This window comes from Ceratotherium simum, chromosome 33, assembly GCF_057802395.1.
Source record: "Ceratotherium simum simum isolate JZ-2026a chromosome 33, ASM5780239v1, whole genome shotgun sequence".
Classification (NCBI taxonomy): domain Eukaryota; kingdom Metazoa; phylum Chordata; class Mammalia; order Perissodactyla; family Rhinocerotidae; genus Ceratotherium; species Ceratotherium simum.
In genome coordinates this window covers 26,172,871-26,186,255 of record NC_141932.1, presented here as the reverse complement: position 1 = coordinate 26,186,255, position 13,385 = coordinate 26,172,871, and the positions used below count along the sequence as shown (strand labels likewise).

Here is a 13,385-nt window from a genome sequence, read left to right as displayed (position 1 = left end):
CTACAACGACCTATATACTCCCTCTCCCAGCGCTTCTCAATATTTTTTAAAAGTGACTTGCAGTATGAAATGCATTTTATATCATCATCATGGTGTATATCATTAGATTGAGCCCTATAAAATTGTTATGTTTACAGGTCAAAAAATGTGAATAGTGACAATTTCATATGATTCAATTTAATAGATATAATACATTATATATGAATATATATAATATATAATATATATATGAATGATATTCCCTCCTGATTGGTTAGAAATCTGTTCTGATTAGTAGGTGGTGGGTACCAATCAAAAAATATTTTTAGTATCTCTCCTGTATATAATATGTATATCACATACAATACATATTACAAAACAAATACAATATATACCTCATACAATGTATGTGTTTGTTTTCATTGGGTTTATCTTTCTGGCTATCTTCTATTTATATGAAGCAGCACTGGTTTTCCATATATGATTGTGCCTTTTAAAGTAAATTTATTTCAGTTAAAAAGGGAGTTGATCTCCTAAAAAAGTGACTAAAAGTGGGATGAAAATGTGGCAAAAATTGAGAGGAGGATATATAGAGAGTCATATTACTTGTGATATACTCTCATATTTTCTTTTCTCTTTTATTACTTGTTTTTCTGTTTTTGTGCTGCTCATGGCCCACTAAACTGATTTCGTAACCATGAAGAGGCTGTGACCCGAAGTTTGTGAAATATCGTTATGCAAACACCTGTGAACAGGCCTTGTCTCTTTCCTTCAGAGGACGACTCTCAGACCTGGGTGGTGGCCCTGGCCCCAGGCCCTGCGCTTCGGAGGCCTGCTCCTGCCCAACCTGGGGGAGCTCCTCCCCACGGGCTGCAGAGCCCAAGGACCTTCAGGAAGTGCCCACCGGAGCCTGTACCCCTTCTCGACCATGCTCTGGGACCCCGGGACCCTGGTAGTGCCCGCCCCAACTGCTCTGAGCCACTCCAGGGCCGGCGTGGCCTTCCTGGTGGGCACATCCCGAAACAAAGAGTAGCCTAGAGACGGGCATTTGTGGGTTGGGGCTGTGGATGGAGCTTGGATGAGCAGGCTGGGGTGTCCACACTCATGTGTGTGAGGCCCCTCGCAGTGCTGGAGGGGCCCGAGTGTGAAGCAGAGGGGTCCACCATGGGCCCGGGACCTCCATTTGTGCTCCCAGTTACCAAGGCTATGACCAATGTCACGGGTGAGCTGGCCTTGACACCAGGCTCCGTGCAGGGACCGGGCCGGAGGTCTCAGACAGCCATGCGCAGAATCCAGCGCTGAGCCCCTCAGTGGCCACAGTCCCCCCCAGCTGCCCCCCCATCCTCCCACCTCACACACACTGGCTTTGTTCACTGTCCCCCCGCCCTGGCTTGGAGTCTGGACCCCTTGCTTTACTCCTCCAGGGACCGTCCCAGCCCCTGCACCTTCTTCCTCTCCCCACTCACGAATGACCCGAGACGAGGGGCAGGACCACAGTGCTTTATTCGTTGTCTGAACAGAATGGACAACTCGGGGGGCGCTGCCCGGGGTGCCAGCCGACTTCAGGGCAGGCAGGGTGGGGAGGAGAGGGGGCCTGGGCCGTGGGCCCCGGCTCTGGCTCCATCCACATCTTCCCTCTCGGGCCGGGCTTTACTGACTACTCAGTCGGCTCTGCAGGGAGGAGGGGGCCGGTGGGGCTCAGTCTCGGTGCCCATCGGGTCGTCGGCCCCACTTCCGATGGACTCACCTGTCGTAATTCCGGCATAATCGGGGCAACTGCCTGCACTTGCCACCTGTGGGCGAAGGAAAGGTTTCGGTCACGAGTTGGAACAGTATGGATGACTGTGTGCGCTCTGGGTGCCAGAGGACCAGCCCGTCAACCCTGCCCCTCAGGGCAACTCTGAGCAAGAGATGAGCGGCGACAGAGAAGAGCCAGAGCGAGGGCCCCAAGGGAGGAACCCCCACACAGAGGAGCCCTGTGAGAGCTCATCCTAGCTCGTGGTCATTCATCCGTTCAGCAAATCCTTATTATGCGCCTGCTGTGGGCCAGGCCCTGATCTGGGCCCTGGGGATATAGCCAGGAATGAGAAGGAATAAAATCCCAGCCCTAGGAGAGCCGGCTTTCTGGCGGGGAAGACTGACGATGAAAAAAATAACTAAGCCAAGTACGGATGGCGATAAGTCAGACGGTGATGCACACTATAGAGAAAAATAAAGCCAGGAAGGAGGCAGGGAGGTCCGGGAGCTGGGGGCATCCTCATGGCAATGACCAGAGGGGCCTCACTGAGGAGGTGACATCTGAGCAAAGACCTGAAGGTGAAGGGGGAGCCATGTGGCCATCTGGAGGAAAGGAGTTCCAGGCAGAGGGAAGAGCCAGTGCAAAGGCCCTGAGGTAGGAGCCAGACAGGTGGGCTTAAGGGACAGCAGAGAGGCCACGGGGCAGGACCAAAGTGAAGGAGGGAGGTTCTTAGAAGACAAAGGGGACTTCAGACAACAGCACCCTACATCTCCCGGCTGCCACTTTGCCTCCCCCGCCCCCGGCCCTCTGGCCTTGCATCCTTCCACTCCCCTCCCGGCTCACACTGCCCAGCCACCTGGCCTCTTCCCCCGTTTACTGCAACATGCTCAGATCATTCTCGCCTCCGGGGTTCGAACCTGGGGCGCCCTGTCCCCAGTTTTCTGATCACCTTTCTCACTGTCAGGAACCAGTTCTGATTGTCCCTCTCTAGAGGGAGACTCTCTCCATCCTCAGTCTTGCCATCCGCTTTATTCTCCTCACGGTAATCATCTCTCTGGGCACCCACTCTGCTCAGTGAGGCATTTAGGTAAATGCTCGTCAGCCCGCACCACGTGAGCTCCCCGAGGGTGGGGACCAGGGCCGTGCCCCCAGCACCACAGCCCGGGTCGAGCACGGAGCAGGTGCCCACAGATGTTTGTCACGGGAACCATTTATGGCCCTAGAGCTAACGTTCGGGCTCTGCCCTTACACAGACCCAGGGCCAGTCCTTCCTGGATTCTTATGTGCTGTGTGACCTTGGGCAAACTCCTCAACTCTCTGAGCCTCAATTTTCCCACAGGGAGAGAGTAGGGCCGGGCACAGAGTCAGGATCAACAAACACACGTTGAACCACTGAGGCGACATTGCTTGAGCCCCCGGATTCAGGGTGGGTCAGACACGAGCTACCCATCTCTTTTTAATAGTACAGTCCTGTGCCGCTTAACGACAGGGTTACCTTCTGAGAAATGTGTCGTGAGGCGATTTCGTCACTGTGTGAACATCACAGAGTGACTCACACAAACCTAGGTGGTACAGCCTACTGCACACCTAGGCTCTATGGTTCTAATCTGACGGGACCACCATGGTATATGTGGCCTGTCGTCGACTGAAACGTCGATACACGGCGCATGACTGTATTGGCGTTCTGCCTCCCACCTTAAGGCAAAAAAGATATGGCTGTGCCCATTTTCCTGATGGGAAAGTCGGACGAGAGAGGTAATGAAACTTGGCGTAGGTTATACAGTTTAACGGAGAGCTTGCAAACTGGTGGCCCTCCTGTTTTATTTAATCTGCAGCATTTAAAAAACTTTTTAAAAAATTAGTTTGTCTGCTTGGTATTCTCCCTCTGCTCTTTTCCCTGCGCGAGACGCTGGGCTGTGGGAGGCTGACCTGAGAGGCGGCACCCCCGGCCGCCCTCTCCTTGAGCTCTGGCGGGAGGCCCTGCAGCAGGGGCGGGCAGGAGGAGAGGGAGGTGTAGGTGTCTCCCCCCACCCCGCGCCCTCCTGGTGGGCTTCTATGAGGCGGTGGCTGGAAACCTCTTCCCTCCCACGGTTCCATCTCTCAGCAGGCCCTGGCTCAGCTGATACCTCCCTTCACCCTTCGGGCTGGGCTGATCACAGCCTGTCACTGCTGCTAGTCCTGGGGGGCCACACCATCGCCATACCCTGCCCCCACCAGGTGAAGAAGCCCGGGCTAGCCTCTGGAGGATAAGACCACGAGGCCGAGAACCAAGTGCCCACACAAAGAGCTCCCGCTGAGCTGCGCTGACCTCAGTGCATGAGGAAATCCAGCCGCAGCCAGCAGAGGCCCCGGCTGAGCCCAGCCTGCATTCCCAGATCACAGAATTGAGAGCTAAGTGGCTGTCATTTAAGCCGCTGAATTCTGGGCCGGTCTGTAGGGCTGTGCTGCCGACGGGTACGCCTCCTTTAGAACAACCTTGCCCAGAGCCTTGAAGAGCGCCCCCGTCAGGCAGAGCCAGCAGGGGCCTCCTCCCCCAGTCCCCGTCTCCCCCGCCTGCCCGCCCCCATTCTCACTGGTGAGGATGACGATGCCCGTGATGAACAGCACGGCCGCGACCAGCAGCCCCCGTTTCCGGAGAGTGTCCTCGTCTGCAGAGATACCAGAGAGCATGGTGAGCGAGGCCTGCGCCCCGCCTCCCCCCACCTCCCCCAGGGGTAACTCACCATAGGAGAAGGGGTCGTCCTCGCTGGAACCTGGAGGGGGCAGACAGGGAGCAAGGCGGCGTTCAGCACAGGTTTGCAGAGTGAGTCAGTGAACAGCAGAGTCAGGAGAGGGGACACTTGGGTCTCAGCCTTGGGACACTTAGAACAAACCCAAAGTCTTCACGTGGCCCACAGTGTGGCTCCCGTCACCTCTCAACGTCACCTCCCCACTGTCCCCCTTACTCGTGTGCTCCAGCCCCACCGGCTGCCCTGCTGGTGACTGTGCCAGACCCCTTCTCACCTCAGGGCCTTTGCACTGGCTGCTCCCTCAGCCTGGACACAGCCCCCCCTACTCCTTCTTAGTGACGCCCCCTAGCCCTTTACAGAAAACACTCCTCATTCATTCTCTCACTCTAACCCTGCTTCGTTTTTCTCGACGGCAACTTAAAACCACCTGATATATAGTGATTACGACTCTTATTTATCGTCTCTCTCCCCGTACTAGAATGTCTGCTCCGTGAGAGGAGATGTTGGTCTGTCTTGCTCGCTGCTGTGTCCCTGGCACCTAGAACACTGCCTGGCACACAGTAGGTGCTCAATGAATACTTTTTGGATGAATGAATGAATGCTCTGTGTGACCCGTGGGCATATGATTCCCATCTGTCCACTGGGGTTGGCTGGGCAGGAAGCGGAAAATCAGACCCCAAGGGAAGGATCCAGGTGCCCCTAGAAGCCCCCTGCGGACCCCCGGGTGATCTCAGATGCCCGAGTCAGCCCAGTGGAGACCCAGAGAAGCACCCAGCTGAGCCCAGACGAAAAGCCCAAATTGTAGACTGGGAAGCTAAGTAAATGGTTGTCATTTTAAACCACCGAGTTTGAGGGGTGCTGCACGCAGCCTTCATTATCCAGGCATTTATGGCGTGTCTACGCAGGGCCCACCCGCCGCCAGCCTTGAAGTCACGTTTATGGAGGATAACTCTGTGCGGGCAGTATTCCAGGAGCCAGAAATACAGCGGCGGGAGAGAGCCTGTCTGCAGTCCGGGGAGGGGTTACTGACCAGCCGGCCTGGGGGCGGGGTCCGTCTTCACATCTTTGCGTGGAGATCGCCTCTTGGAGGTTGTGGTGCTTTCAGTGGGATTGGTGGAGCGGCTGGAAGCTGGTGGAGGGCAGGAGAGAGCCGTGGAAGGAAATAGGGGACACCTCTGAACTTCTGGATCGGAGAGAACCCCCTCTCCCTTACCTACACACTCAGGGCACAAGTGTGCCCCCACTGCCACCCCAGAGGCAGCAAGCAACGGCGGGCATGGAAATACTGAGATAAGCCTGCACCCCCTGGTTAAGACCAGCTGCCCCATCCCCGAGGAGCCCGTGGCCCCTCTCCTAGGGCCTCCTGGACCCCCCATCATCCAGGAAGTAACGGGTAACATCTGTCACAGCTGGGCAGGAGGCCTCTGGGACCTGGCCCTGTTACGAAGCCTGGAGATGCTTGTTACAAAGCATTTTGAGTATCGCCTCTGCTCCCAGGCCAAAGATGCCAGAGTGTTCCTGTCTTTAAGAAAATCAGTGCCCCAAGAAAAGCCCTGCCCTCTGGCACTGAGAAGGTCCCAGTGCAGTGGTCGCCCCTGACTGATGCCCCAGTGCGAAGCCAGCAGGCAGAGGAGCCGCCCCACGGACCCCGAGCCCCCCAAGCCAGTCTCAGCGCCTTGCCCCCTAAATATGAACTGAGAGCCAAGAATTACGAGGAAACCTGGCCCCGAGGAAGGTACAAACAAGATCAACAGCAGGGACAAAGGCTGGGAGGCCACAGAGAATGTAGAGGACAGCCCCAGCGGGGGGTGGGCTCAGGCCGCCCGGCGCCAGAGAGCCTGGGCTCACATTCCGGCTCTGCCTCTTTGGGCTGTGTGGCCTAGGGCCAGCCCAGTAACCTCTCTGGGCCTCAGTTCCCTTCTCCTCTTGTAACCCAGCCACAAGGGGGAGCATCTGACCCACTGTCGCCCTTCCCTGGGACCTTTCTAATTCTAAGCAGGGATTTTTTTTTTTTTTTTTTTTTTTTTGGTGAGGAAGATCAGCCCTGAGCTAACATCTGTCGCCAATCCTCTTTTTGCTGAGGAAGACTGGCCCTGAGCTAACATCTGTGCCCATCTTCCTCTACTTTGTATATGGGATGCCGCCACAGCATGACTTGACAAGCGGTGCATCAGCCTGTGCCCAGGATCCGAACCTGAGAACCCTGGGCTGCCAAAGCGGAGCGCACGAACTTGACCACTACACCACCGGGCCGGCCCCCCGAGCAGGGATTCTGAGTGGAAATGGGGTGCAGCTCAGAGCTGGCAGATGACGGGGCCACTTCCTCACCAGGCAGAAGACAAGCTCTGGCACAAGAGAAGCAAAGACGAGGCAAGGAGAGAGGCTCTGGGGCTCCGTGCTCAGGCTCCGGGCCACCCCGAGGCTCCGCACTGCCCTTCCCACTGGCTCCCTGAGCCCTCGGCCCTGTTGAACGTCTGTCAGGTGTGACCAGGAACGCGGACTAGCACAGAGTGACTCAGGGCAGCAAGGGCTCGGAGTGAGTGATCGGGGGGGCGTGGGGGTGTTCTCTCAACTGGGAAGTGGGGACACAGCCGCGAACCCCTGCCCCTCAGAGCACAATTGTGTGCAAAACAGAAAAGCTCCTTTCCCAAGACACTTTATTTCCACCTGTCGTAAAGTGGTTTTAACACACACTGTCAGAATGCGATGTTTTACCGCCATCGCTGGAATTCTACAAATCCACCAGGAGAATGGTGCGGCCCTAGAGGTGGTGCTCTTGTGCAGTGCCCAGGCTGCACAGCTGTGCACGCACCTCAGCCTGGGAGTGGCCCAAACCACAGTACTTTCCAGTGGGGGCTGCCCCTCAAATACAGGTCATCACACACAACTAGAGGCCACCTGCTGCCTTCATCCAGGCCCCACCCCTTCCCCACGCCTCTGGTAACGTTAACTCACGTGTCCTGGGGGAACCACCTCTCCCCTGGCTCTGGGTCTTAGAGGTTCAGACAGGGCTGACCCCACTCTCCAGCCCAGGGTGGGGCACAAGACTCAGGCCTGACCAATCCCAGCAGTCCATCTCCCAGGCTCCCATTGGTCAGACATGGGCATGTGACCCCAACTAGGCCAATGAGAGACAATTCTAGGCCTTGAGCTGGAGATAATGAGAAAGAGATGTTCTCTAGCTGCCGAGTTGTGACCTAAACTTAGAACTATGGGAGCATCTTTGTCACCAAGATGGGAAAAGCCCCTGAGAACGAAGACAGCAGAGCTGAGACAGGGGGCACTCAGTCATGATGACAGTGCTCGAGCTCCTTGATCCAGCTGTGCCTGAAACTGGCTATCTCTGGACTTTATAGATTGTATACAGCCAATAAATCTTTCTTCTAGCTGGGTTGTCTGTATTTTGCAACTGGAAAGCTCCTGCTCTAACATAAGACGCACACAAAGGAAACACCCACAGCCACACTTCCCAGCACCAGACCCATGAAAGAACCTGAACAAAAGAGGGTCCTGAGTCAGGCTTGGGAAATGCTGCAAACTAGATGCTCCTCTTGGGGACGCCTGCTGCAAATAAGCTTTATTAAGACTCCGCAAAGTCCCACCAGAAAGAAACGAGTTTAACTTTAACTCAGAGTTTCCCAAGTACCTTTGACTGCAAACCAAAAAAATGTTTCTGAAAATGTATTAACAATTCCCCGAGTGGGCTCTCTGAGAAACGCACTGGGGAAACGCTGACCCAGATAGAGAATTAAACAAAACTTGTGTGGTGCCGTTCCAGTCCCGGGCTCTACCTTCCGTGCGGCTCCTGTCCGTCCCCGGATCCGTTGTCAGAAGTGCCTCTGTTCCCGTCAGTCGCTGCGTCTGGGTCTCCTTCTCCGACTTGTTCGGGGTTGTTTCTACTGGGGTAAGAAGAGCAAGGCGGGGCGAGCGAGAAACGAGTGAGTCAGGGACAGCGGATCCATAGGACAGCCAGGGGCCCTCTCCGCCTTCAGGCTGGCGAAAATCAGAGACGTTCATGCACCAAGCGTGGCTGGGCTGGGACGGGGGCCTCTGTCACACACGGCTGGTGGAGGGCAGATCGGAGTGGCCACTTCCCAAGTGGCTTCTACAACAAATTTCAGTGTTGGTGCCCTTTGCCTCAGTGTATGTGGGCACGAGCAGGGCCCCAGAGCCAGATTCCTGGACCCCAATCCCAGCTGTGTCACCGACTTGCTGTGACGCTCTGAGCCAGTTACTCTGAGCCTCCACGTCCTCATCTGTAAAGCGGCGATAATGGTCGTTTCTACCTCCAAGGGTCTGGGCGAGGACTGAGTGAGTGAACACGGGTAAGATATTTAGAACTTATTTAGAATAAGTGCTTCTAGGGTTTGCTCAAAGAGGAGGGAACAGGGTTGCTCATTGTGGTGCTGTGTGTAGCAGAGAAAACTGGAAGCGACCAAGATGCTCATCATCATCTGTGCACAGGCACACTGTGGAATACCATGCAGCAGTGAAAAAGAGCAAGATCGGTGTCTACACAGGAATGTGGGAAGAGCTTCCAGACTATTATTGCAGGGGGGAGAAAAGCAAGTTGCAGAAGAACTATCATATAATATCCCTGAGCTCACACAAACACACCTCCCAAGCAGTACATCTTCTCCAGGAAACACACACATGACACAGGGTCACTGGGGGACTGCTGCGATGCAGGGCTAACAGTGGGGCCTCTCAGAGACGGGAGAGAGAGCAAGGGCGGGCAATGGACAAAAGGATTACGTCTCTTCTATGATATTCTTATTATTTCCAAGGAGAATGTGTTTACGTACCACTGTATCATTAAATATTAATGGAAAAATTGGGGGGCATTTTTTGAAGTACGTTATACTCCAGAAAAAGTTCAATAATAATTTGAAAATTCAAAAAAGGAAAAGGATAAAGAGATTAAAGGAAGAAACGAACAGGGTTGGCACGCGGGGAGTTTCCGGAGAGTCTGCAAAGCTCTATTCCTTGACCTGGGTGGTGGTTACACAGGGTTCAATTTAGAGTAATTTGTTAAGATGCACATGTATGTACATCTTTCCTATATGCATGTTATTTTTTCACGACGTCAAAAGGTTTCTTTTTAAAGAAGTGAATGGAGTTGGCTGGCTGTCCCCCCACAAAGTGAACCCGTGGGGCTGGAATGGGTGAGCAAGGACGTAGAGCGTCAGAGGAAGGGAAGGAGCAGTGTCTGTCCCAGGCCCACCTCCCCACCCCCCACCCCTGCCCCACTCACCAGCAGCCGGCAGGGCTGAGGTCTGAGGCGTGGGCTGCAGGTCCGGGTGGACTGTGTCTGGAGTCCGGAAACGGGGAGAGAAGAGAGGGAAGATGTGGGAAGGTCCGTGGATGGAGAAGCAGAGGGTTTTCCACAGCAACTCAATTTTGGTGTCATGGAAATGATGTCATTAATCCAGCCATTTCGCTGACTGCCCAAATGTGATGCCAGCATCTTCCCCGCCTCAGGCCCTCCCCTCCCACAGACGTCCACCCCCTGCTCAGCATCCTCCCGCCTCTGGTAAGAGGCTCCCTTTGGGGAACCACCTTTCCCCGAAATTTGTTCCACTTTCACCAGTGGGCCTGGCACCAGCCCTGTTGGGGGTTGAACATGAGACCCAGGTCTGGCCAGTCAGCTTTTTGCGCCTGTGGCCACAATGATTAGCTCACGGGCGGGCATGTGACCGAGCCAGGTCAATGACACTCAGTTCTGGGAAATTTGCTGGATTGGGGAAGGGAAAATTCTCTTTCCTCTGGATTCTTAGCAGGTAGGATGGAAGCCCCAGGTCTCTAGGGGCCATCTTGGCCCCATAAGAGGAGAATCTACCTGAGAATGAAGCCAACGCTGAGAAAACAGATCCAAGAGATGGAGACAGGTTTCTGATAGCCTCGTTTGAGCACCTAGATCAAGCCATGCCTGAAGATCTATCCCTGGGCTTTTCAGTTACACAAATCCAAAAATTCCTTTTGGCCCAAGGTTGAGATTTTTGTTGCTGTTGTTATTTGCAAGGACAGGATCTTGACAGACCTGGCCCTCTCTCCTCACCTGGGGTTTGAGTCAAGGTATGAACAGTCACAGCAGTTGGGTCTGCTACAGAAGTGGATGTGGCCTCCGTCGATGTCTGCCCTGGGAAGTCAAGGATGAGAAGTCAGGGAGGAGCCTCTGGTCCCCCTTCTCTCACCAACATCCCACCCCCTACCCTCCCTTCCAAAAGCCTGGGGGGTAACTCAGGATGTCCTGTCTGCTGGGAAAAGCAGACAGATGTTTGATTGATCAGCTTTGGCAGTATCAATCCATGATCCTGGAAGTGTTTTAAGAAATGCTAACACCCTGGCACCCTTCCTCCAGCCGCCTCTCCCTGCCCACGCTGTGGACACTTAAGTCAGCCAGGGCCCTGATCTCAACTTCTGCTCCCAACAACTTCCTTGCTGTGTGACCTGGAGCAAGTGAAGGTTCCTCTCTGAGCCTCAGCTGCCTCATCTGCAAAGTGGGCATAATAGTTGAATCTACTTCCCATGGCCGTAGAGAGAGTGAAGTGAGATGGAGGGGGGAAGGGTCTCCGCCACTGCTTAACATGCAGTCAGCGTTGGATACAGCCACTGACCCACCGTGGCCCAGCCTCCAGCCTCCAGCCTCTGCCTCCTGGACCATCACAGCAGCCTCCTCCCTGTCTCCCTGCTCCCGTCCCCACCCCCTGCAGTCCGCTCCGTCCACGCGGCCAGAAGGAGCCTGTGAACCCGAGTCAGGTCGGGGCCCCCCTGGCTCAGAGCCCCCTCTGGCTCCACCTTGCTCCTGGTAAAAGCCAAAGTCCTCACTCGGCCCCTAAGTGCCTCCTCCATCGGGTTCCCTGTCCCCTCTCTGACCTCCTCTCTTCCCACCCTCTTCACCCCCACCAGCCACCCGGCCTGCTGTTCTCACGCTCACCAGACAGCCCTGACCCAGACGCCTGCTCGGCTCATTCTCTCCTCTCCTTCTGGTGTCTGCCCAAGTGTCACCTCCTCGGGCGTCACCCCGACCACCCTATTTAAACAACCTCATCGCTCGCCTCGAGTTTTCTCTATTCGCTCATCACCTCCTGGCATCCTATATAATTTACCAGGGGATTGTTTACTGTCTGTCTCCCAGCTAGAACGTGGGCTCCTGTTCTATTCACTGCTGTTTCCCCAGCGCAGAGAGTGAGGTCTGGCACAGAGCAGCTGCTCACTGAAGCCCTGGAGAACGACTGGAGGGATATGTGAACATCATTCTATCAGACAGAAGCAGGGCAGCTTCAGCGGAGCAGGAGCCCAGGGGCAGGCGGGATGGTTGTTACCCCAGCCCCTCCCCTCACTCGCCTGTGGCTCAGGGCACTTCCCTTTGCTGAGTCTCAGGTTTCTTATCTGTAAAATGGGTGTGACAATATGTATAATAGAGTAGAGCTGGCCCGCAGAGCACCTGCCACGGAGAAGGCACCTGCCATGCTCCACAGGTCCTGCCTTCAGGAAGCACATCCCAGGCACGGAGATGTCTCCAGCTCTCGGACAGGCCCCAGCTCAGCCCCTCTGCCTAATCGCGTGTCACCTGGCGAGCCAGGGAGCTGCTTTGCGGGGAGCCCAGCGTTCCTGGCTGCCCAGTAGAACACCGACACCGATCTCCCCGCCAAATCAAATTGGGTGAGTTCTTCTTGGCAGTGAAACGGAGGATGCTCAGCAGGACTGGCCCTGGCCAGACTCGCTGGAAGCAGCCACCCAGGTCTGAAGTGTCCAAAGAGGGTGTAAGCCCGGCTCCCTCATGGGGACCCCCACTTTCTGGTGCCAGCTCAACAGGGGGGGTGAGGATACAGGTCAGAGCATCCAGACTCACCAGCCACCCTCAAGGAGGGGGCTGCAGGCTCTGGGGCAGGTGGAGACAAGGGCTGGGCCTTACCTCTGGTGGGGAGAATCAGGCTGACGATGGTGAGGAAACACAGGCGACCAGAGGGCGACATCTACGGGGCAAGCGGAGGGGCGGTCAGCCGTGCAGTCAGAGGGGTAGGCCCAGACAGCCCCCAGGGATCCTGCAGCCCCCATCCCTACCCTGAGCAGGCTCCTCTGGCTTCAAGAACCCCACCAGGGCTGACAGCTGGCTGTGAGGGCAGATCTCTGAAGTGGGGGTCCCCAGCCACCACCACCTTCTTCCCTCTGCAGGTCCCCAGAGAAAACAAGCATGAGAGCAAACAGCTTCCAGCAGCAGCCACCCAGGGCCACCCTACTCCTCAGCGCTTATCCCGGGGACCGACCACACAGGGGCCGGGAGGGGTCTGGGGCACAGGAGTAGATCGGGGGCCTCGCCCCTCCCTCTGGGGCTGTCCCGACAGCGAGCAGTCAGCAAGGAGGGGAAAGAGGAAGAGTGAGTAATGTGCTCCTGATCGCAGAGGAAAAAGTGAGTCGGTGTGAGGGGCCTCGCTGCAGGGACAACAGAACAGGATACTGGGCAGATCTGGGAGGCACTGGTCGCAGAGGGCAGGAGGAGAGCTGGGGAGACTGAGGCAGGAGGGAGAGTGCAGCCCAGGGTGGCACCGACGAGCGGGCGGGGAGAAGCGAGGATGAATGGGGGGCGAAGGGCACCCAGAAGCTGCGCCCTCGACCCACCTGCGCCCGGCCGGGCGGAGGGGAGGCGGAGGGAGGGGACGGAGCAGAGACTCACGTCAGAGCCGGGGTCCCGGGCCGCAGCCTCGTGGAGAGAGGGCAGCGAGGTGGCTGCGTCCAGGCGGAGGGTGTGGCCAGGGGAGCGCGGCGGGCGGGGACCAAGACAGGCTCAGTCATTTCCTCTTGGGTTTCCTGGCTTCAGAGCCGGGGTGGGAGCAGGAGTGGCAGACGCCGAGGGCGATGGGGGGACGGGGGGAGAGGCGGGGCGGCGGCGTCCACCCACGCGGCCTGGGGGAGGTGGGCGTGGGGAGCTGGGCCCG

The 13,385-nt window shown here is 56.2% G+C and overlaps 1 protein-coding gene across 4 annotated transcripts; it reads right to left on the bottom strand.

Moving 5' to 3' along the window:
- Positions 1-1,463: 1,463 nt before the first annotated feature.
- Positions 1,464-13,271, bottom strand: FXYD5 (FXYD domain containing ion transport regulator 5). Of its 4 annotated transcripts, XM_087422239.1 has the most exons (10): positions 13,124-13,264; positions 12,514-12,618; positions 12,365-12,425; positions 10,505-10,585; positions 9,701-9,757; positions 8,238-8,345; positions 5,477-5,575; positions 4,441-4,470; positions 4,291-4,365; positions 1,464-1,772 (listed from the first exon to the last, which is right to left on the bottom strand). In XM_087422239.1, the coding sequence occupies exons 3-10, from the start codon at positions 12,423-12,425 to the stop codon at positions 1,723-1,725; spliced, it is 561 nt and encodes a 186-aa protein (XP_087278365.1). In that variant the 5' UTR covers positions 12,514-12,618; positions 13,124-13,264; the 3' UTR covers positions 1,464-1,722. The 4 variants fall into 4 exon arrangements, with proteins under 4 accessions (XP_087278365.1, XP_087278364.1, XP_087278366.1 ...); XM_087422238.1 differs by lacking the exon at positions 12,514-12,618 and having other exon boundaries at positions 13,124-13,271; XM_087422240.1 differs by lacking the exon at positions 12,514-12,618 and having other exon boundaries at positions 13,069-13,266.
- Between the last annotated feature and the right edge of the window lie 114 nt (positions 13,272-13,385).

Coding starts and splice junctions, on each gene's coding strand:
- FXYD5 (XM_087422238.1), bottom strand. CDS start 12,425: ATGTCGCCCTCTGGTCGCCTGTGTTTCCTCACCATCGTCAGCCTGATT. Junction 8,346..9,700: donor CTCAGCCCTGCCGGCTGCTG/GTGAGTGGGGCA, acceptor TTCTTACCCCAG/TAGAAACAACCCCGAACAAG. Junction 5,576..8,237: donor GGACAGGAGCCGCACGGAAG/GTAGAGCCCGGG, acceptor GCCCTCCACCAG/CTTCCAGCCGCTCCACCAAT.